This window comes from Carcharodon carcharias, chromosome 18, assembly GCF_017639515.1.
Source record: "Carcharodon carcharias isolate sCarCar2 chromosome 18, sCarCar2.pri, whole genome shotgun sequence".
NCBI classification, from domain to species: domain Eukaryota; kingdom Metazoa; phylum Chordata; class Chondrichthyes; order Lamniformes; family Lamnidae; genus Carcharodon; species Carcharodon carcharias.
Genome location: NC_054484.1, coordinates 82,209,334 through 82,233,384, shown reverse-complemented (window position 1 = coordinate 82,233,384; position 24,051 = coordinate 82,209,334). Strand labels below are relative to the sequence as shown.

The 24,051-nt window shown below is 42.1% G+C and overlaps 1 protein-coding gene across 3 annotated transcripts in view; it reads right to left on the bottom strand.

Annotated features, from left to right (window-relative positions):
- Window positions 1-24,051, bottom strand: part of vwa8 (von Willebrand factor A domain containing 8) — a 474,906-nt gene that overhangs the window by 185,849 nt on the left and 265,006 nt on the right. For all 3 annotated transcript variants that reach the window (XM_041211497.1, XM_041211500.1, XM_041211499.1), the window contains 3 exons: window positions 18,030-18,105; window positions 15,721-15,856; window positions 10,326-10,445 (listed from right to left, as the gene is read on the bottom strand). In XM_041211497.1, the coding sequence (XP_041067431.1) occupies window positions 10,326-10,445; window positions 15,721-15,856; window positions 18,030-18,105 (332 nt within the window). The remainder of the gene's footprint in view (window positions 1-10,325; window positions 10,446-15,720; window positions 15,857-18,029; window positions 18,106-24,051) is intronic.

Below are 24,051 nucleotides of genomic sequence, written 5' to 3'. Positions count from 1 at the left end.
AGGGTGATGGAACCTTAACAGAACGTAGTCTTGAACACATATTTTGTTTTTCTATTCTTCCAACCAAAGTTGCACATTTTCTCATTTTTTCCACATTAAATTCATTCTGCCACATGTTTCCCAATCACCTAACCTTCTACATCTCTTTGCAACATCTTTGCATCCTTACACCTTACACGGCAGCAAATTTGAATATATTATACTACCTTCCTAAGCCATTGATGTAGATTGAAAGTAGCCGACGTCAAAGCATTGATCCTTGCAGCACTCCATTAATTAAGAACATAGGAACAGGAGTAGGCCATTCGGCCAGTTGAGCCTGCTCTGCCATTCAATTAGATCATGGCTGATCATCAACCTCAACATAACTTTCCTGCACTATCTCCATATCCCTTGATGTCATTAGTCTCCACAGATCTATTGATTTCTGTCTTGAACAATGATCGAGTTTCCACAGCCCTCTGGGATAGAGAATTCCAGATTCACCACCCTCTGAGTGAAGAAATTCCTCCTCATCTCAGTCCTAAATGGCCCATCCCTTATTCTGAGACCGTGTCCCCTGGTTCCAGTCTCACCAGCCAGGGGAAACATCCTATCTACATCTACCCTGTCATGCCTTGTAAGAATTTTGTTTCAATGTGATCATCTCTCATTCTTTGAAACTCTAGAGAATACAGACCCAATTTCCTCACTCTCTCCTCATAAGACAATCCCACCATCCCAGGGATTAGTCTGGTGAACTTCTGTTGCACTCCGTCTATGGCAAGTATATCATTCTTTAGCTAAGTGGGCCAAAACAATACTCCAGTTGCGGTCTCACCAAGGCACTATACAATTGCAGCAAGATATTTTTACTCCTGTCTCCTGTACTCAAGTCTCCTTGCAATAGAGGCAAACATACCATTTGCCTTCCTAATTGTTGCATCTGCATGCTAGCTTTTAGTGACTCATGAACAAGGACACCGGGTCTCTTTGGACACCAACACTTGTCAACTTCTCACCATTTAAGAGATAATCTGTCTCCCTGTTTTTTTCTATCAAAGTGGATAACTTCACACTTATATTCCATCTGCCATGTTCTTGCCCATTTACTTAGTCTATCTAATTCCACTTGAAGCTTCCTTGCATCCTCCTCACAATTTACATTCCCACCTAGTTTTGTATCATCAGCAAATTTGAAATTACAACAATAGGCCCCCACATCCAAATCACTGATATAGGTTGTGAACGGCTGTGATTCTAGCACTGATCCTTGCAGTATCCTACTAGTAACAGCCTGCCATCCTCTGAATGACCCGTTTATTCTACTCTCTGTTTTCTGTCTGTTAACCAATTCTCAATCCATAGCAGTATATTACCCCCAATCCCAAGTATTCTAATTTTGTCTACTAACCACCTGTATGGGACCTTATCGAAAGCCTTCTGAAAATCCAAATACACAGCATCTACTGGTTCTGCTTTATCTATGCTACAAGTAACATCCTTAAAAAACTCCAACAAGTTCATCAAACAGGATTTCCCTTTCAAAAATCCATGTTGACTCTGCCTATTTTTAACCATTGCTTTCTAAGTGTCCAGTTATCACATCCTTTATAATAAATTCTAACATTTTCCCTGATGACAATTGATGTCAAACTAACAGGTCTGTAGTTCTCCATTCTCTCTCTCTGTCCCTTCTTAAATCATGGGGTTACATTTGCTACTTTCCAGTCTGTAGGAACCTTTCCAGAATCTATAGAATTTTGAAAGATAACCACCAGTGCATCCACTACCTCTATAGCCACCTCCTTCAACACTCTGGGATGCAGCTCATCTGGTCCAGGGGATTTATCAACCTTCAGTCCAGTTAACTTTTCAAATACTAACTCTTTATTAATATAAATTCCTTTCAGTTCCTTAGTTTCACAAGTTCCCTGATCACCTAGTATTTCTGGGAGATTTTCTGCATCTTCATCTGTGAAAGCAGATGTGAAGTAATTGTTTAGTTCCTTTGCCATTTCCCTGTTCTCCACTATAAATTCTCCTGTTTCCGCCTGTAATGGAAACTGAACTGGACTGGGTACAAGAGCAGGTCAGAGGCTAGGAATCCTGTGATGAGTAGCTCACCTCTTGACTCCTCAAAGCCTGTCCATCATCTACAAGGTACAAGCCAGGAGTGTGATGGAATACTCCCCACTTGCCTGGATGAGTGCAGCTCCCACAACACTCAAGAAGCTTGACACTGTCTAGGACAAAGCAGCCCACTTGATTGGCACCATATCCACAAACATTCAGTCCCTCCACCACCGACACACAGTAGCAGCAGTGTGTACCATCTACAGGATGCACTGCAGGAATTCACCATGGCTCCTTAGACACCACCTTCCAAACCCACAATCACTGCCATCTAGAAGGACAAGGGCAGAAGATAGATGGGAACACCACCACCTGGAAGTTCCCTTCCAAGTCACTCACCATCCTGACTTGGAAATATTTCGCCGTTCATTCACTGCTACTGGGTCAAAATCCTGGAGCTCTCTTCCTAACAGCACTGTGGGTGTGCCTACACGACATGAACTGCAGTGGTTCAAGATGGCAGCTCACCACCGCCTTCCCAAGGGCAATTAGGGATGGGCAATAAATGCTGGCCTAGCCAGCGAAGCCCATATTCCTTGAATAATTAAAAAAAGCTTGGTGCCTCTTTCTGCTCCTCACTCTTAACTGCACTTAACAGGACCTTTTTCCAGGTTCCTGTCCTTATCCTTTGACAATTAAGTCCTCTTGCAACCTTTCCTGTTCCATGGTTTTGGGGACTTTCTTCTTTAATTTTTGGAACCTGTTCCTGTACTTCCCTCTCCTGTGACCAGCCTCTCTGGAATCCTGAACTAAAATTGCTTTTCTGGTTTCCTCTGTGTGGGTCCCTATCTCTGGACTCCTGTGACTAGGCATCAGCACAGTTTTCATTTACCTTGTGTTTGTTTTACCGTCCCTTCAAAAGTCATAAACTCTCATTAAAATTTAGGCACACAAAAAAAGCCTTAGATCTGCTGTCTCCAGTCAAAGATGAAATTAAATCTCAGGTTTCACTTTTTTAACCCACAGATAGAAAAATATAAATGAAAATTAAAGCTAAAACTTCAACTTAAAGCTCTAGCTCATTCCTAACACCTACAAATACAAAGATAACTTAGTTAAACTCTCTAGTTCCTAACACTAATCAAGTCCCTGACCACTCCAAAGGTCTCCTCCAATACCATGTGCTTTCAGGTTTGCCAACAGTCTCTTGTGTGGAACAGTATTGAATGCCTTTTGGACATCTATATAAATAACACCTATTGACACTTCCTTACGTACTGTGTTCATTACCTCTTCAAAATATTCAACTAGATTTGTTAGATATGACTTACCCTTTACAAATCTGTGCAGGCTCTCTCTCTCTCTCTCTGATAAGCTGATGTTTGCTCAAGTGCTCAGTAATTGTCCCTAAAGACAGATTCCACTAACTTCCTCACAGGAAGACTAATAGGTCTATAATGTCAATAATGGTTTATTTCTCCCACTCTTCTTAAATAATGGAACAACATGGGTGATTTTCCAAACCAGAAGGGCAAAAATTTGACAGGTATGGTTTAAGGTGGGAAAATGTGAAATTGTCCACTTTGGCAGGAAGAACAGGAAAGCAACATCCTACTTAAATGGAAAGAGACTGCACAACTCTACGGTGCAGAGGAATCTGGGTGCCCTGGTATATGAATCACAAAAAGTGAGTATGCAGGTGCAGCCGTTGATTAGGAAGGTAAATGGAACTTTGGCCTTTATTATGAGGGGGATATCATATAAAAGTAGGGAAGTCTTAGTACATTTATACAGGGTGTTGGTGAGTCCACATCTGGAGTGCCATGAACAGTTTTGATCCTGTTATGTAAGAAAGGATATAACAGCATGAGAAGCAGTTCAGAGAAAGTTCACTCGATTGATTACTGGGATGAAGGCATTGTGTTATGAGGAAAGATTGGGCCTGTATCCATTGAGTTTATAAGAATGAGAGGTGGTCTTATTGAAACATCTAAGATCCTGAGGGGAATTGACAGGATGGATGTTGAAAGGATGTTTCCCCTTGTGGGTGAGACTAGAACCAGGGGACACAGTTTAAAAATAAGGGGTCTCCCATTTAAGACGGAGATGAGGAGAATTTTTTTCTCTCAGAGGACCGTTAGTCTGTGGATGAGTTAGATGAGGATGAGTTAGATTCTTGACTGACAAGGGAGTCAAAAGGTATAGGGGGTGGATAGGAAAGTAGAGGCCACAGTCTGATCAGCTATGATATTGTCAAATAGTGGTGCTAGCTCGAGGGGCCGAATGGCCTACTCCTGCTCCTAACTCGTATGCTCGTATGCATGCATGTATGTATGTATAAATCCTGAAGCAGGACAGTTTTAGAATATCATCAATAAAGCATCTGCAAATTCTTCTTCTATTTCTTTTGAAACCCTGGGGTGGAAACCATCAGATTCTAGATATTTGTCAATCTACAATCTCATTATTTCTTCATTATCATTTTTATTTTTATGTCAAATAAATATGTTTCTAACCTTTATAGATTATTAGTTTTCCTCATAACTCTGCTACTTCATTATTTTCCTCTACTGTGAAGACCAATACAAAGTACAGGCAAACATTATATTGTCCTCTACCATTTTTTATTGCTTTCCTTCTTTTTCTCCATCTCCTGAAAGAATTGACTGAATTCTTGGCTGGTACCTGGCACAACCTCAAACAGTGGCTATTCCTATTTTGGTGACCTAGATTGTTGGTAATCTTTTCTACTATTCTATTAGAGGGCATCACAGATGAGCTGATTTGGGTCCTTATCTAATGATCAGATATGCAACTTATCAGCAGGAGCTAATGGGCTGCTATCAGGAGCTCAAGGTTACATCAAAGGAGGGCATTCATCAGAGTAACACAAGAAATTGGAGGAGCAGGCTATACAGCCCTAGGAGCCTACTCCATCACTCAATAAGATCAGGGCTGATCTTCAGCCTTAACACCACTTTCCCATCTGATCCTCACATCCCTCAGAGTGCAAAACTATTGATTTCAGCCTTGAATATACCCCACAACTGAGCACTCAGTCCTCTGGGGTACAGAATTCCAAGGATTCGCAACATTCAGTGAAGAAATTTCTTCTCATCTCCTAAATGGCCGACCCCTTATACTGACACTATGTCCCTTCACGTTAGATTCTCCAACCAGAGGAAACCACCTCTCATCACCTACCCTGCCAAACCCTCTCAGAATCTTGTGTTTCAATGAGATCACCTCTCGTTCTTCTAAACTCAAGAATGTTGGTCCACTCAATTCCTGCTCACCCTCTCATCCCAGGAACCAATGTATTTAGCTTGCCACACCTGTGATGGCTCTCCAAATTTTTATTTATTTAGCAAACCTTATTTTCAATGACAATATCACCTGCACCTGTCTTCAAAGGATCCACATTAACCCTTAGCCACTCTTTTTCTCTTAGGATACTTGTAAAAATTGCATGTTATCTTTTATATCCCTCAGGTTTTTTCTTGTATTCCCTTTTAGCATCACTCACTACTTTTTCTAATCACCATGGCCGTATGTGATGCTTCTGAGGTTACTATGGGCAGTGTGAAAATAGCAGAGGCTTGCGCCATAATATTTCAATCGTCCTTGGACATTGGAGTGGTGACAGAGGAGTTGCAAATGTTCAAAAATGGGGGAGGAATAAACCTGGCAAGTCTAGGCCTGTAAACCTAATGGCAATGGTGGGGAACTTCATATGGCCATAGTCTGGAATAAACAGATTGCCACTTGTAAAAACATGGATTAATAAATGACAACAAATACAAATTTGTTAAAGGCTATGTGGTTGACATTGTGTATATTACATACTACATGATAGACTTATTAGCTAAATTGAAACCCCTGGGTTGAGAGGCAATCGTAGTAGTGTGGATACAAAATTGGCCAACAGACAGAAAGCAGCGAGTAGTAGTGAATGGTTGTTTATTAGATACCAAAAATTTTTCATATCATTTGACGTAATTTGTTTTCAACAGCGTTCATTTGATGTCAACTGCACTCAATTGCCAACGTTTTGCCATCATTTGACATCAATTGTTCTCAAAAGCAATCATTTTGTCATCATTTGATACCACTTGCACTCAGAAGCAATCATCTGGCTATCATTCTATTTCATTTTCACTCAGAACCATACTAGCAATGTCAAATGGTAGCTATCAATTGACAACATTGTCATCAATTGATGTCCGGCAGTAATCGCAAAATGTGACTATACAACCAAAATTTTCCCAAGTCCTAGCTGATTATATATGCAGTGTGTAAGGTTAACCCTCAAACCCACACCACACTCCCACCCAACCGCCCACTCACTACCGCTCCCTCTCACCACACCTCTTATTTCTCTCCCCAATGTCCCCTTATTCCCCTCCCTCCTTTCCCCCTCCTCCTTTCCCTTCCCCCTCCCCCTCTTTCCCCCCAACTCTTTCCATGCCCCTCCCATCTTTCCCCTTTCCCTTCTCCCCACCTCTTCCCCCTTTCGCCCTCCACCTCTGGGGTCGGGGGTGGGAGGTATCCAGAGAGGTCAGTGGAGAGGCCAGCGAGTCCCAAGGCCCAGAGGCTGATGCGAGGGGTGGAGGGGGTGTTTGGACATGGTGGGACAAAGGGGACAGTTTGGAGGCTGGAGGAAGACAGTCAGTGCTGGAGTGAAAGAGACGGGAGATGATTTTAGATCCTGATATCTGAGACTGTGGGGAGTGGGGGTGGGGGTTGAGGGGGGGATGGGGGGGGTACAGTTTAGACCCTGAGATTAAAATGAAGTAAGAACTGCTGGGGATCATGCGATGCTCTCAAGTGTGTGCTATGCAAAGCGGAATGATTTTTTTTGGGCAAAATGAAAAACTGAATAATTTCAGATATTTAAGTAATTAATTCCCTTGCATCTTTCAATGGATATTACTGGATAGCTTTGAGTGCACTGGATAGCTTTGAGCACACTATCAAATTTGATGTCAAATTCATTCCAAGTTAGAGCTTTTGATGTCATACAAACATAGGAGCAGGAGTAGGCCACTTGGCCCTTCAAGCCTGCTCCACCGTTCAAAAAGATCATGGCTGATCTGATTGTAGCCTCCCGCCCACTCCTGATAACCTTTCATCTCCTTGTTAATCAAGAATCTATATAGCTCAGTCTTAAAATATTCAAAGACCCTGCTTGCACTGCCTTTTGAGGCAGAGAGTTCCAAAGACTCTCAGTCCTCAGAGAAAAAAATTCTCATCTCTATCTTAAATGAGTGGCCCCTTATTTTTAAACTGTGACCCCCCAGTGCTAGATTCTCCCACAAAACACTCTCTCCACATCCACTCTGTCAAGACCCCTCCTCAGGATCTTGAATCAATAAAGTCACCTCTTACTCTTCTAAATTCCAGTGAATATAAGCCCAACCTGTCCAACCTTTCCTCCTCATAAGACAATTCGCCCATTTCTGGTTTTAGCCTTGTAAACCTTTTTCTGAATTACTTCTAATGCATTAACATCTTTCCTTAAATAAGGAGACCCAGTACAGTACACAATACAATAAGACAATCCTGATTGCCCATTCCTGACATTAGTCTAGTAAACTTTCTCTGACCTGCTTCGAACGCATTTACATCCTTCTTTAAATAAGGTGACCAATACCGTACACGGTATAACAGATGTGGTTTCACCAGTGCCCTGTACAACTGAAGCATAACCTCCCTATTTTTGTATTCAATTCACCTCACAATAAAGAATAACATTCTATTAGCTTTTCCTAATTACTTGCTCTACCTGCATACTAGCTTTTTGTGATTCATGCACTAGGATACCAAGATCCCTCTGAATCTCGGAGCTCTGCAATCTCTCTCCATTTAGATAATAAGTTTCTGTTTTATTCTTCCTGCCAAAATGGACAATTTCACACTTGCCCACATTATATTCCATTTGCCAGATCTTTGCCCACTCACTTAACCTATGTCATTTTGCAGCTTCCTTACAACTTATTCTCCTACCTATCTTTGTGTCATTAGCAAATTTAGCAACCATACCATCTGCCCCATCATCCAAGTCATTTATGTAAATTGTAAAATGTTGAGGCCTCAGCACCCATCCCTGTGGCACACCATTAATTACATCCTGCCAATCAGATAAAGACCCATTCATGGCTGCCCTCTGTTTCCTGTTAGCTAGCCAATCTTCTATCCAAGCCAACATATCATCCCCTACATCATGAGCTTTTGTATTCTACAATAACCTTTGTTATGGCACCTTATCAAATGCCTTCTGGAAATCTATGTGCATTATATCCACTGGTCCCCCTTTATCCATGTGATTCCATCAAAGAGCTCCAATAAATTGGTTAAACATGATTTCCCCTTCACTAAACCATGGTGACTCTGCCTGATAGCCTTAAACATTTCCAGGTACCCTGCCACAACGTCTTTAATAATAGCTTCTAACATTTTCCCTATGACAGGTGTTGAGCTAACTGGCCTATAAGTTTCCTGCTTTGTGTCTCCCTCCCTTTTTGAACAAAGGAGTTATATTTGCTATTTTCCAATCTAATGGAACCTTCCCTGAATTTAGGGAATTTTGGAAAATTAAAAACAACGCATCAACTGTCTCACTAGCCACTTCTTTCAAGACGCTAGGATGAAGTCCATCAGGACTTGGGGATTTGTCAGCCCACAACCCCAACAATTTGCTCAATACCACTTCTCTGGTGATTGCAATTTTCCAGAGTTCCTTGCTCCCTTCCATTTTTTGATTTACAGCTATGTCTGGGATGTTACTTGTAACCTCTATAGTGAAAACAGATGCAAAATAGCTGTTCAATTCATCTGCCATCTCCTTATTTTCCATTATTAATTCCCAGACTCATTTTCTATAGGACCAATGCTCACTTTGTTAACTATTTTCTTATTTAAATATTTATAGAAACTCTTACTATCCATCATTATATCACTAGCTAGCTTTCTCACATACTCTACTTTTTCCCTCCTTATTAATCTTTTTGTCATTTTTTTGCTGTTCTTTACATTCTGAGCAATCTTCTGACCTGCCACCCGTCTTTGCACAATTATATGCTTTATCTTTAAGTTTGATACTGGCAAATTGTAATGGAGAGCATTGAGTACACTTGAAAACAAAAATGATGTGAAAATTTGCGGGTAAGGAGTGGTGTTCCCAAGGATCAGTATTAGAACCACTGTTCTTCTGATATATAGTAATGACTTGGCTTGGGCATAGGGGACATAATTTAAAACTTTGTATATTGCATGAAACTCAGACACAAAAGCAGTAAGGATAGTATCAGACTTCAAGAGGACATAGACGGACTGACAAATTGGGCAGATGAAACATAAAATAGAGAAGTGTGAAGTCAGTAAGGATGAGGAGGGGCAATATATAGATTAAATGAAACAGTTAAAATTGATGCAGGAACAGGAGGACTTGGGGGTTCACATATACAAAACTTTAAAGGTTGCAGACTGGTTGATGAAATTGTTCTGGGACATATGGGATCCTTAGCTTTATAAATAGAGGCACATTACATTAAGCCTTCATAAAACACGGGTTATGTTTTAGCTGCAGTATTAGAGTATTGGGCACCAATTTTTAGAAAGAATGTCAGTTCTTTAGAGAGGACGTAGAGGAGATTTACCAGAATGGTGCCAATGATGTGGGAATTCAGTTATGTGGAGAGGGTAGAGAAGTTGGGATTGACCTATTTATAACAGAGAACAGGGGATTTAATAGAATGGTTCAAAATTATGCTAATGGAGCAGAGTGAGAAACTGTTCCCACTGGTGGGAGGGTCAATAACCACAAAAGAGAGATTTAAGATAATTGTCAATAGAATCAGCAGGGTGCTGAGGAGAAGTACTTTTGCACAGCAAGTTATGATGATCTGGAATGCACTGCCTGAAAAGGTGGAAGAAACAGATTCAGGAGTAACTTTTAAAAGGGAATGGATAATTACTTGAGAAGGTCACCTAATAAAACAATATTACATTCTGCACTCTGACAGTGTTTGTAAAGGCCGACTGCTTTAAGATATCATGAAAATCAGACCAAATAACAAGTAAAAAGCACAGATAGTGCGGTACAAATTAAATGAATGAAACAAAAATAATTACTGCTTCTAGAACTGATACTGCTATCTGAATGACTTCATACCTTGGGAAACAAAAATATGGCAAGTCCAATGTGATTGTTTCAGTGGAACACAAATACTAAAGTAACTCTAAATGAAAGACGGAGTCACGTAACTTACCTAGAGCACCAAAGAAATCGTTACCCAAAAAGGGAAACCCTGGTCTGTTCGCCAGGACAATCATTCGGAAATCTGGATGAACTACTATCACATCAGGTCTTCCTTCTGCACTGGTGGGATCTGAAATATCAGCATGTAATCTGTCACATCGCTCAGTACAGTACTGCATAATTGAACAGAACTTCTGACTTTCACACAACACCCATTTTATTGTTTTTTAAAAAAACAAACTTTATTAGATGAAGCTGCAAAGACACAAAGATCTGGATTTTCTTCTGGAGTTTTGTCCTATGTAACTTAAGGAAGGAAGAAAATAAAACAAGAGCCAAGTGTCCAGCTCCCCACTCATCTCCACACTGTTGGTATTTTCTGGGTCAAGTGTAGCAGGATGGAGGGGACAGTATGTCAATGAGGGAGAGTTATTGAACTTATACCAGCAGTGCCATGTCCCCCAAGAACGTCAGCATGTGGTGGGGCCCTTAAGCCAGCCCCAGCCACACTTTCAGAATTACATAGAATTTACAGCACAGAAACAGGTCATTTTACTCAACTGGTCTATGCCAGTATTTATGCTCCACATGAGCCTCCTCCTACCTTCCTTCTTTGCTGTAACCATTCTATGATTCTATTCATTTCTCCTTCATGCCACAAATTTTGTTCTCAAGTCACCGACTCCACCCCTCTCCCATTGCCATTTTAGGCTGAACAAGATTATTAACAATCTCCAACCCTGAGATTAACTTCCAACCCACGCATTTGACATTCTGACAACTGATCTGCTGGGCTGTCCCTCATTGAGTATTGGGATAGTTGTGGAGCCTCCTCCTCTAGTTAGTTGTTTAATTGTCCACCATTAATGACTGGATATGGTAGAACTGCAATATTTTGATGTAATCTGTTGATTGTGGGATTGCTTAGCTCTGTCTATAATATGCTGCTTCTGCTGTTTAGCATGCATGCGTGATGCAGCTTCAGCAGGTTGGAACTGGTACAATGCCTGTCATACTCTTCTACACTCCTCACTAAACTGGGGCTGGTCTCTTGGCTTGATGTAATGGTAGAGAAGGGGGACATGCTGAGCCACGAGGTTACCAGTTGTGGTGGAATACAATTCTGCTGCTGATGATGGCCACATCGTCTCATGGATGCCAGTTTTGAGCACCAACATTCGCAGCTGTGCCTTCTCATCCTCAAATCATCCCAAGATACTTGACAGAAGGGTTATGAAACAAAATATGATACTAAGCCTCAAAGAGATACTAGGGCAGATGTCCAAAAGTTAGTTAAAGAGGTGGGCTTTGAGGAGCATCTTAAAGGAGGAAAGGGATGAAGTAAAGTGGAGAGGTTTAGGTACAGATTTCCAGTTCTTAGGGACCGAGCAGCTGAAGACATGGCCACCAATGATGAGGTGATTAAAATTGGGGATACCCAAGAGGCCAGAATTTGTGGAGCACAGCGATCTAAAGGCGTTGTAGGGCTGAAGGAGATTACAGAGATAAGGATGGGTGAGGCCATGGAGCAATTTGAAAACAGGGATGAGAAATTTAGGGTCAGATTTTCACCAATGAGGCGGTGAGCTCAAGATGGGAAATTTCCTGGCTCAGCGCACCCTCCTTGGGTAAAAGTGCCTCAAACGGTTCGATTTTCACTCTGGGGGAGGGCGTGTGTGCGGAATAGACAACAGGTGCATAATGAGGCTTGGTTTTTTTTATTGAAACAGGTGCACACAAGGGAAAACATTGCTTGACTGACAGCTTCACAAGCTTTTTCTCTATGATCTATTTTGTCACTAGCTCAATGTTTATTCACACAAGCTAAAGAGGTGCCAAGTGCTTATAGTTTCTGTTACTAATACTTTAAAAGGTCTGGTTGATGGACACTTTTCTAGGATTGTTGAATCAGCAGTTTTTTAAAGCAAGCTATGAATGGCTTGAGTATTTCCATACTCGCCATTGTTACTATAGGGTTAATTGGTTCTGTACAGAGTTTATACTGTGTGAATGGGCATGAAAGTGCTATGATTTGGCATGAAGGGTAAGCGGGGCCATTCGGGCTGGGGGTTCATGAGTTGGCAAATTAAGTTTCAAAAGGCTCCCAAATCCTGACAATGTTTCACCACTCCTCTGAGAGTCCAAAAACCACGAATCCTTCAGAAGCTGGCCTGACTCCACAAAAGTTGCAGGGGGCTAGCAGATGACCGCCCCCGCAATGGAGCCGCCCAGGTCGGGAATGCAGGGTGCAGGCTCACTGCCTGCATCCTTCACGCGTGCTGGGGAAAACTGGGGGTGCCAGGAATGGGGGCGGGAATCATGCAATTGGGTCCTGTCCACCATTGTTAAAGGTCTGCAGAGTCTCCACAAATCTGTGAAAATCCAGGAGTTAGGAAAGCAAGGTATTGCTTGACTGGGAACTGATGTAGATCAGTGATCCAGGGGCAATAGGTAACTGGGACTTGGTGCGAGTTAGGACAGCAGAGTTTTGGATGACTTCAAGTATTTAAGTTTTAACTATGAGAAAAGATTGGATTGGCTGGGTTGTTTTCTTTGGAACAGAGGAGGCTGAGGGAATATTTAACTGATGTGGATAAAATCATGAGGGGCCTAGATGTCTTGTTCGTCCTTCGAAGTGAAGATGGCCATCTCCATAATCTGGGATGTTTGGTAGGGTTCCAGTGGGTATGTAGTGATTGCTAAGGCCTATCTGTACCTGCAAGGTTCTGCTGCAAATAGGACAGGATACCGCTCTCAATTGAGTTCTGGACAAGTTTCTGGCTTGGGGTTTCCTCTCTTTCCATTTTCTCTCTGCCTCTGATATGCACTTGTTATTGAAGGATGCCGCACCATTTTTTATTTGGTTGCACCAGGTGCAACAATCCTGAGCGAGCTTCTCACAGGACTCGAAGTTGATATCAAAACCCTGAAGTGAAGCCTTCAAAGGATCCTTGAAGTGACTCCTTCGACAGCCATGAGAGCGCACCCCAGACTCAAACTCTCCACAGAAGATTTGCTTTGGTAAGCGAGTGTCAGGTATTCTGGCTACATGACCAGTGTAACTCAGTGTGGGTGCTTGGCATGCCAGCTCAGGTAAGCGCCTCAGTGTCTGGTATTTTGTCCCGTCATCTGATCTTCAGAAGCTTCAACGCAGCTCAAGTGAAAGTGGTGGAGCTTCTTGGCATGACACTGGTACACAGTCCAAGTCTCACATGCGTAGCTTAGTAGGCAGACTTCCTCCCCTTCATTCCCAGACTGATGTTGGAAGTTTGCCGAAGGCTACACTTATTTTGGCAATTCTTGCAAGTGTCTCGTCATCAATGTAGATAGCTCAAAAGAGTGTACTGTCGAGATAAGTGAACTCATCCATTACTGACAGGTTCTGGTCATGGACTGAAACCATGGGCTCGAAATGGGGTTTTTCCTGGAGCAGGCTGGTATATTACTTCAGTTTTCTTCATGCTGAGCGTAAGATCAAAGTTGTCACAGGCATTAGAGAACAAATCCATGCTGCGCTGCATGTCCTGCTCTGAACTGGCAGCAAACAAGAAATCACAATGTATCCATGGAGACACTGGTCTCTGCCCAGTGTTGTCTATGATTGAGCAACTTCCAATCCATGCGATATCGGATTTCGATGCCAGGATCACGATGGAAGGCATCAGGGAGCATGGCAAAGAAAAACATGATGAATAGAGTTGGCATTAGCACACATCCATGTTTAACTCCATTAGTCACTAGGAATGGGTCAGAAGACTCACCATCATCCAGGGCACGTGTGAGCATGTCTGATTTTGACACAGTAGCAATCTAGGAGTGGAGGTCATCATAGAATTTCTCCTTAACTTCATCAGGATTGGTCATGATAGGGATGTACACACTGATGAGATTGCATGCCTGTTGCCATGCAGATGGAATATAAGCACCATCAGGTAATAATTGGGAATGTAAGTCAACTTACCAATGAGATGGTTCATGACAGCAAAGCCTATGCCAACTTCATGTAGTTCTTCATTTCCAAGGCCACTCCAGAAAGTGTGTAACCTGCACCAATTTGCTTGAGCTGACCTTCCCTCAGGTAGACAAGTCTCGCTGAGCACGGTGATCTGGTTGTTGTACCCAGCCAGTTCTCTACCGACAAGAGCTGTTCTTCTCTCAGGTCTGTCGGTTGTCGTCCATGAGAGTGCGCACGTTCCATTTGTCAATGGTGATTGGTGTCACCTTCACTTGCCTTTTTAGATTTTTTTTTTTGTAATCGGGCCTCGATAGAATGGATAGGAAAAACCTATTTCTGTAACAGAGAGGTCAATAACCAGGGGCACAGATTTAAAGCAATTAGTAAAATGATTAGAGAGGAGATGTGGAGTGCTTCTTTTCAACCAGAGAATCTGGATATATGGAACTCACTGCCTGTAAGGGTGACTGAGGCAGAAACCCTCACTGCACTTAAAAAAATACTTCAATATGTACATGAAGTGCTGTAACCTACAGGGTTACGGACCAAGAACTGGAAGGTGAGATCAGGATTGAATAACTCTACATGATGGGCTGAATGATCTCCTTCACTGTCATAGGTTTATTCCACATTTCTATATTTCTAAGTTTGTGGAGGGTATAATGTGGAAGTGGAGATAAGGAGTGTACCAAGGAAATACCAAGGGTGAGAAGAGTAATAGTTCTACTGAAGACAAGGTGATGATGAGAGGCGATTTAGCAAATTAATAGTAGCTGTGATATCATATTGTATCAAAGGTCAAAGAATAAACAGTTGGGAGTTTCAGATACTAAGGTAAGTGATTTAGGTGAAAGGTTTTCCAGGGTCAGACACAGATTAGGAGTCATCTTGGAAAGGGGAAGGAGAATGTGGGTAGAAAGTAATACAAGGAAACGATCAGAGATTGCTGAATGGTCAGTGATTAGTTATGATAGGAATAGCGAGGCCAGGAGAGATGAAGAGACTGAGGGGATGGACTGTATGTGGGTAGGAGGGTTTATATGAAGGGAGAGATTTTGGAAGGAAGGTCGGAGGGCAGAAAACACAAAGAAAGAGGACAAAAAGATTTGAGATGGAGGTTAAAATCACCAAGGATAGGAAGTCGCTTAGAGAAGAGTCAGAGGGAAGGAAGCAGAGAAGGTATCACAGTGAGAGATTTGAAGTGGTGTTTGGACGGACAGTACAGCAAGGATTTTAAATAAAAGGCTGACGGGTGGGACAGGGTGAGATGCTCAAAGGGGGAGAAGTTGCAGGGGATTAGGGGGACAGATGAAGGTCTGACTTAGAGATGAGCTACACTGAAAAATTAAATTTACTTTACAGGGAATAAAATATATACACTTGGAGGTTCTAAATTATTCAGTATGTTATTTTTGGTCACATGCATTTTCAATGAAGCTCTGATACTTACCAACAACAATGCGTCTTCCATCAGATAAAATCATCTCACCACTTTCCACTAATGTTTTCAAGATGCAGGTGACGTTGGTTGGAGCCTTGTCGGCCTCGTCAATGACCAGAATATGCCCTAATTTAACAGCCCTCACCTGAGAATGGAGGAAACAAACATGGCTTCTTTCAGCACTACTCCCAGAGAATTTCTCAACAAGCAAAACATTCTGGTGTGTCAATGCAGGGGCACTGGAGAAGATACAAAAACAAAATACAAGGATGATATATCAGAACGAAGAGATTATAATCATGAGAAAAGATTATACAGGCGGAGGCTCTTTTCTCTAGAAAAAAGACTGAGGGGCCTGATGGAGGTTTTTTTTAAAATGATGAAGGGATTAAATAGAGTGGATGGAGAGAAAGTGTTTCCACTTATATGGAGGCCAAAACTAGGAGACACAGATGTGAGTGGTGCTAGCTCTCCTGTGGATAGGCTGTCTGCTCAAGGCAACTTATGACCTGGGAGGAGAGGGAAAGGAGGTATTTCCTGTAAGGTGAATATTATATGTAAAGCCATGCCCTCTTTTTTGCTGTAACTCAACTTGGAAGCTGATAACTGAGCAAATAATTTAATGGAGTGGAAGGTGCTGGGGAGGAATACAGTGGGTGGGTTACAGAAAGCAGGAAATCAGCAAATAATTATGTAACACAGAAGGTGGCCATTCAGCCCATTGAATCCATGCCGGCTCTTTGAAAAAACAAGCTAATTATTCCAACTCCCTTGCTCATTTTCCATAGCCCCAAAATTTTATGTTGAGATACTTCGCACTCCCCTCAGCTGACTTGTATTCCTTGGATATAGGGGTGCATTTTCATGGCTCATTAAGGGAAATGGTAACTTCTGATTAGTTCCTTGTTATGGAGTCAGCTGTGGGGATTCCCAGAAAGGCACAGCTATTAGTTTGCTTCTTTGTGTACACAGACCTGCATAAAAAAAGGTCCTGGTAAATACAATTACTTGTGTGCAAATAGGGAGAATAGAGATTCTCCCACTTGCTGAGGATATCAGGTTAGTGTGAAGGCAAGAGGCAATAAAGTGGATATTAAAGGAATACTTTCATCTCTCCAAACGCTTCATTCCTATTCATCAGTTACATTGGCTAGGTTCAGAAACAGTACTGATTCTGGATATGCAGCTGTACAGACCCAGCAGCCACAAACTTCCGTGTTTCAAAGTAAAATGTGGTGTTGATTTAGTTATATGCTACAATGACAAAAAGACCAGCTTTATTTTGATAAATCCTCCAGTATAGTTCATGTTCAAACTGCTTAAAACATTTTCAATGTTCATAAACATCCCAAAAAGTTCAAACAGAGGTTAAATCCACATTAGAAAAAAGACTTGCATTTGTATTGCACCTTTCATTAACACTGGACATCTCACTGTGCTTTGCAGCCAATGGAGTACTTTTGAATTGTACTCACTGCTGCGATGTAGGAAATGCGGCAATCAATTTGTATACAGCAAGCTCCCACAAACAGCAATGCATTGATCTGTTTTTGTGATGTTGATTGAGGGATAAATATTGGTCAGGACACCAGAGTTAACTCCCCTGCAATTTTTTGAAATAATGCCATGTGATCTTTTACGTACACCCGAGGCAGATAAGGCCTCAAAGATGGCACCTATTGCACTGCAACACTACTGCACTGGAGAGTCAGCATTGATTTTTGTGCTCAAGACCTGGAGTGAAGCTTCAACCCTGAACCTTGTGACTCAGAGGTGAGAGTGCTACCAACTGAGCCATGGCTGACATTAGAGCCAATTAGAAATGAGAATCTTCCAGAAACAATATCACTGAGGCACGAGTGAGTGCTAGCCATCATTCAGATCCCTCCATGGCCTCACCCCTTCCTATCTCTGTAACTTCCTCCAGCCCTGCAATCCTCCAAGATATCTGCATTCCTTCTGGCCTCTTATGCATCACAGATTTTAATCACTCAAGTGTTTACGGCCATTCCTTCAGATGTCTAAGCCTTAAGTTCTCTCATTCTTACTGAAAATTCTCCACCTCTTGTCATTCCATAAAACCCTCCTCTCTGACCAAGTTTTAAGTTAACTGGCCTAACATCTCTTTCCAGACCGTGATGTCAAAATCTGCCTGATTGCAATCCTATAAGGTACTTTGGGATGCTCCACTATGTTAAGGGCATTAGAAACCTAAGTGTTTGATGTCACTTTAACTCATTTTATCTTAAGTCAGAAAGAAGAGAAGGGTCTGGTTATTATAGGTTTAATTAGTTTGAGATGTGAATCTTAAAACAGACCAGAGGAGAATCTTCATATGTGATAACTCCATGTTGAACTGATGGCTGTAGAGTGAGACTTTGCACAGTGGTGTCTCTGGAAAAAAAGTAAAACAACACATTTCACAAAATCAATTGACAAAATGGTAAGTATCTGATTTACAGAGAGAATTTTGTTATAAATCAACCAAATATAATGTAGAAACATGGGTGATAGTGATAAAACTAAGCACATAGAAAAGATACACAGTGAGAAACAGTGATGCTTTATTTGTTATACAATAGTAACATTCAATGGGGAGTTGGATATATATTTCAAATGGGGAAAATGCAGGGAAAGGGAAGGACAATGGGATTAACTGCATAAATCTTTCAAGTAGCCACCATAGGCACGATGAGCTGACTGATTTTCCGTGTTGTTTGATTCTAAGCTTGTACTGCTGACTTATAGGAAATAAGCTTGCATTGATCTAGCACTTTATGACATCCTCAGGAGGCCCTGTGAAGTGCAGCAGTCAATTGGTGTACAACACGATCCCACAAACAACATATGATCACTTAATGTGTTTTGGTTGAGAAGGGTAGTGGATGAATTCCTTGCAAACTGGGGTGGTGCAATGGAAAGTTTACTGTCAGCCGACCTCTAAGCTTGACACGTCAACTGCTGGACTTAAATAATTGGGTTGTGATTCTTTTGGGAATAAACATGCACTTCATATCAAAAGAGCAAAACAGCTCTACTTGAGTAGATTTATCAACAGTTTGGCAGAGACTCTTAAGCGTGGCAATGGATTTTCCTACGTGCCAGACGCCACAGCATAGTCTATTCATGCCAGACATTGAGGAGATGAGGCAAGCATCAAATCTCAACATGACGTATCTTTAAGCAGCACTGCTGGAACATGAACTAGACCACCACCATCCCCTGGTAATTCTACAATATTCTCCATCAAACCACAATATCTGAGCAGAAAGTCACTGGAGAGTTTCAAATACTGCTTCCTCAGTCTCTTTTAGGCAGATTGTAAAATAACTAACCATCAGTTAACAAGCTATTCAGCTATTGGGAAACTTAATGCCCCATTAATGTACCTTCTCCAAATGCTTTAGTACCTCCGGCATCCATGAGGATCAATGTCAGGAATTAATTGGTCATGCTGCAGTTGTCTCTGACTATGTTGTTTACCATGACTACATTGGTACACAAAATGAAGCTCTCAAACATGCCACTCTAACTACAGAATAAATTTCAATTGATAACCTAGTCCCAAAGAGGAAAGAAACATGATGCAAAGAAATTCAAATCAGAAATAAAATAATCAAAAGGACAGGTTGATGCTTACAGCCCAAAAAGCCAGTCCTCCCACCTGCTCCTCCTGTGCGATGTGGGGAGTCAGGGGCACTTCCACTGTCCAGAGCGACCATGTGCGCAGGAAGTGCCTCCAGCTGTAACTACTGGAAATCTGTGTTTCGGAGCTGGAGTTGCACTTGGAGTCACTGTGGAGCATCTGCAAAGATGAGATCTTTGAGGATAACACGTATAGTGAGGTGGTCACACTGCAGGCAGAAAGAGAATGGGTGACTGCCATACAGAGGCAGGTAGCGCAGAAATCCCCTGGGTCCATCTTGCTCTCAAACAGATTTGCCGTTTTGGATACTGCTGGGGGAGATGGTTCCTCAGGGGAATGCAGCAAGAGCCAAGTCCATGGAACCACGAGTGGCTCAGCTGCACAGAGCAAGGAAAAAAAGATTGGGACAGCAATAGTGATAGGGGATTCTATCGTAAAGGGAACAGATAAATGTTTCTGCAGCCGCAGATGTGATACCAGGATGGTATGTTGCCTCGCTGGTGCCAGGGTCAAGGAAGTTGCTGAGCGGCAGCAGTACATTCTGAAGGGGGAGGGTGAACAGCCCGAAGTTGTGGTCCATATTGGTACCAATAACATAATTAAAAAGAGGGGTGAGGTCCTGAAAGCAGAATATAGGGAATGAGGAAATAAATTAAAAAGCAGATCTCAAAGGTAGTAATTTTCAGGGTTACTCCCAGTGCCACATGTTAGCAAGATCAGGAATAGGAGAATAGACCGGATGAATGGTGGCTGGAGAGATGGTGTAGGAAGGAGGGATTTAGATTCCTGAGGCAGATTCTGAGGAAGATGGGATGTGTACAAGCTGGATGAGTTGCAACCCAGCAGGACCGGGACCAATATCCTCACAGGGGTCTCCGCTAGCATTGTGGGAGAAGGTTTAAACTGGATTGGCAGAGGGATGGGAACCTGAACGGGGAGACACAGGAGAGGGAAACAAAGATAGGAATGAAAGGCAGAAAAGTAGAAAGGAAAAGTGGAAGGCAGAGGAAACGAGGGCTCTCAGCAAAATAGGGCCATAGTACAAAAATGTGCAAAAAGGGTTAAAAAGGCAAGACTAGAGGCACCGTGTCTGAGTACACAGAACATTCACAATAAGGTAGATGAATTAACAGTGCAAATAGATGTGAAAGGGTACGAAATGATTGTGATTACGGAGACATGGCGCAGGGTAGCCGAGGCCAGGAGCTGAATATCCAAGGGTAATCAATATTTAGGACGGACAGGCAAAAAGGAAAAGGTGGCATGGCGGTTAGTTAAGGATGAAAATAATGCAATAGTGAGGGGATATTGGCTAAGGAAACCTTGAAGTAGAATCAGTCTGGGTGGAGCTAAGAACCAACAAAGGAGAGAAAACATTAATGGGACTTGTCTATAGACCTCCAAACAGTAGTGATAAGGCAGAGGACAGCATTAAACAGGAAATTAGAGATGCATGTAACAAGGGTGCTACAGTGATCATTGATGACTTTAGTTTACATATAGACTGGGCAAACAATTTAGCAATAATACTGTAGCGGATGAATTCATGGAGTGTATACGAGATGGTTTCTTTAGACCAGTATGTCGAGGAACCGACTAGGGAATAGACTATCCTGGATTTGGTACAGTGAAATGAGAAGGGGTTAATTAATAATCTTTTTGTGCGGGGTCCTTTAGGGAAAAGTGACCATAATATGATAGAATTATTCATTAGGCTGGAAAGTCATAGAGTTCTACAGCACAGAAAAAGGCCCTTCAGCCCACTGTGTCTGCACCGGTCAAACAAGTACCTAATTATTCTAATCCCATTTTCCAGCACTAGGCCCATATGCCATGGTATTGCAAGTGCACATTCAAATACTTCTTAAATGTTATGAGGGTGTCTGCCTCTATCACCCTTTCAGGCAGTGAGTTCCAGATTCCCACCACCCTCTAGGTGAAAAAATTCTTCCTCACATCCCCTCTAAATCTCCTGCCCCTTACCTTAAAATTATGCCCCCTGGTTATTGATCTCTCTACTAAGGGGAAAAGTGCCTTCCTGTCTACCCTATCTATGCCCCTCATAATTTTATACACCTCAATCATGACCCCCCTCAATCTCCTCTACTCCAAGGAAAATAACCCCAGTCTATAGTATCTTTCCCCATAACTAAAACCCTCCAGCCCAGGCAACATCCTGGTAAATCTCCTCTGCACTCTCTCTAGTACAATCAAATCCTTCCTATAATGCGGATTCCAGAACTGCACACAATACTCTAGCTGTGGCCTAACCAGCATTTTATACAGATCCAGCATAACTTTCCTGCTCTTATATTCTATACCTTGGCTAATAAAGGCAAGTATCCCATATGCCTTCTTAACCATAGAGATAAAAACAAAAAACTGCGGATGCTAGAAATCCAAAACAAAAACAGAATTACCTGGAAAAACTCAGCAGGTCTGGCAGCATCAGCGGAGAAGAAAAGAGTTGACGTTTCGAGTCTTCATGACTCATGAAGGGTCATGAGGACTCGAAAAGTCAACTCTTTTCTTCTCTGCCGATGCTGCCAGATCTGCTGAGTTTTTCCAAGTATTTCTGTTTTTGTTTTGCCTTCTTAACCACCTTATCTACCTGTCCCGCTACCTTAAAGGACCAGTGGACATGCACACCAAGGTCCCTCTGATCCTCGGTACTTCCCAAGGTCCTGCCATTCATCGTGTATTCCCATGCCTTGTTTGTTCTGCCCAAGTGCATCACCTCACACTTATCTGGATTAAATTCCATTTGCCACTGATCAGCCCATCTGACCAGCCCATCTATATCCTCCTGTAATCTCAGGCTATCCGCCTCACTATTTAGCATCTCACCAATTTTTGTGTCATCCGCAAACTTACTGATCAACCCTCCTACATTCAAGTCCAGATCATTTATATATTCCACAAACAGTAAGGGACCCAACATCGATCCCTGTGGAACTTCAGGCATCCAGTCACAAAAACACCCCTCGACCCTCTGCTTCCTGCCACTCAGCCAATTCTGGATCCAATTTGCCAAATTCCAATTTGCCTTGGATCCCATGGGTTCTTACCTTCATTATCAGTCTCCCATGCAGGACCTTAGACCAAGACCTTCAGCCTTGCTGAAGTCCAAGTCGACTGCGTCAAATGCACTGCCCTCACCTACACACCTGGTCACCTCTTCGAAAAATTCAATCAAATTGGTCAGACATGACCTCCCCTTAACAAAACCATACTGACTGTCCTTGATTAACCCCTGCCTCTCCAAGTGTTGATTAATTCTGTCTCTCTGAATTGCTTCCAATAGTTTCCCCACCACTGTGATTGGCCTGCAGTTCCCCGGTTTATCCCTTCTTCCCTTCTTGAATAACTGTACCACATTGGCTGTTCTCCAGTCCTTTGGCACCTCTCCTGAGGCCAGAGAAGTATTGAAAATTGTCAGCGCCCCTGCTATCTCTTCCTTTACCTCACTCAACATCCTGGGATACATTTCATCTGGGCCTGGAGATTTATCTACTTTTAAGCCTGCCAGGCCACTTAGAACCTCCTCCCTTTCTATGCTAATTTCTTTAATTATATCACAGTCCTTCTGCCTGATTTCCATACACACATCGTCCCTCTCACTTGTGAACACTGACACAAAGCATTCATTTAGAACCCTCCCTACGTCATCCAGCTCCACACACAAATTACCACTATGGTCCTAGTTATCCTCTTACTCTTAATGTACTTGTAAAATAACTTTGGGTTTTCCTTTATTTTACCTGACAATGCTTTTTATGCCCCCTTTTTGCTCTCCTAATTTCCTTTTTAAGGTCTCCCCCTACACATTCTATACTCCTCTAGGGATTCTGCTGTTTTGAGCCCTCGGTATCTGCCATAAGCCTCCCTTTTTCTCTATATCCAATCCTGTATATCCCACGACATCCAGGGTACCCTGGATTTGTTGGTCCCACCCTTTATCTTTACTGGAATATATTGGCCCTGTACTCTCCCTATTTCCTTCTTGAATGAGTCCCACTGCTCTGGCACAGATTTACCTAAAAGTAGCTGCTCCCAGTCCACTCTGGCCGAATCATATTTGATCTTATTAAAAAAAGTGAAGTAGTCCGATCTGAAACTAGGGTCCTAAGTCTTCACAATAGGAACTGAGGCACGAGTTGGCTAAGATAGATTGGGGAACTTCATTAAAAGACATGACAGTGGATATTTAAGGAACGAATGTATTCATTGCAACAGTTATACATTCCTTTCTGGTGCAAAAACACAACAGGAAAAGCGGCCCACCCATGGCTAACAAAAGGAATTAAGGATAGATCCAAAGAGGAGTCATATAAAGTTGCTAGAAAAAGTAGCAAGACTGAGGACTAGGAGCAGTTTAGAATTCAGCAAAGGAGGACCAAGAGATTGATTAAGAGGGGAAAAATAGAGTATGAGAGTAAACTTGCAAGGAACATAAAAGCAGACTGTAAAAGCTTCAATAAGTATGTAAAAAGGAAAAGATTAGTGAAGATAAATGTAGATCCCTTACAAGCTGAAACAGGAGAATTTATAATAGAGAACAAGGAAATGGCAGAGTAATTAAACAACTACTTTAGTTCTGTCTTCATGAAAGAAGACACAAATAACTTCCCAGAAATACTAGGGAACCAAGGGTCTAGTGAGAAGGAGAAATTAAAAGAAATTATTATTACTAA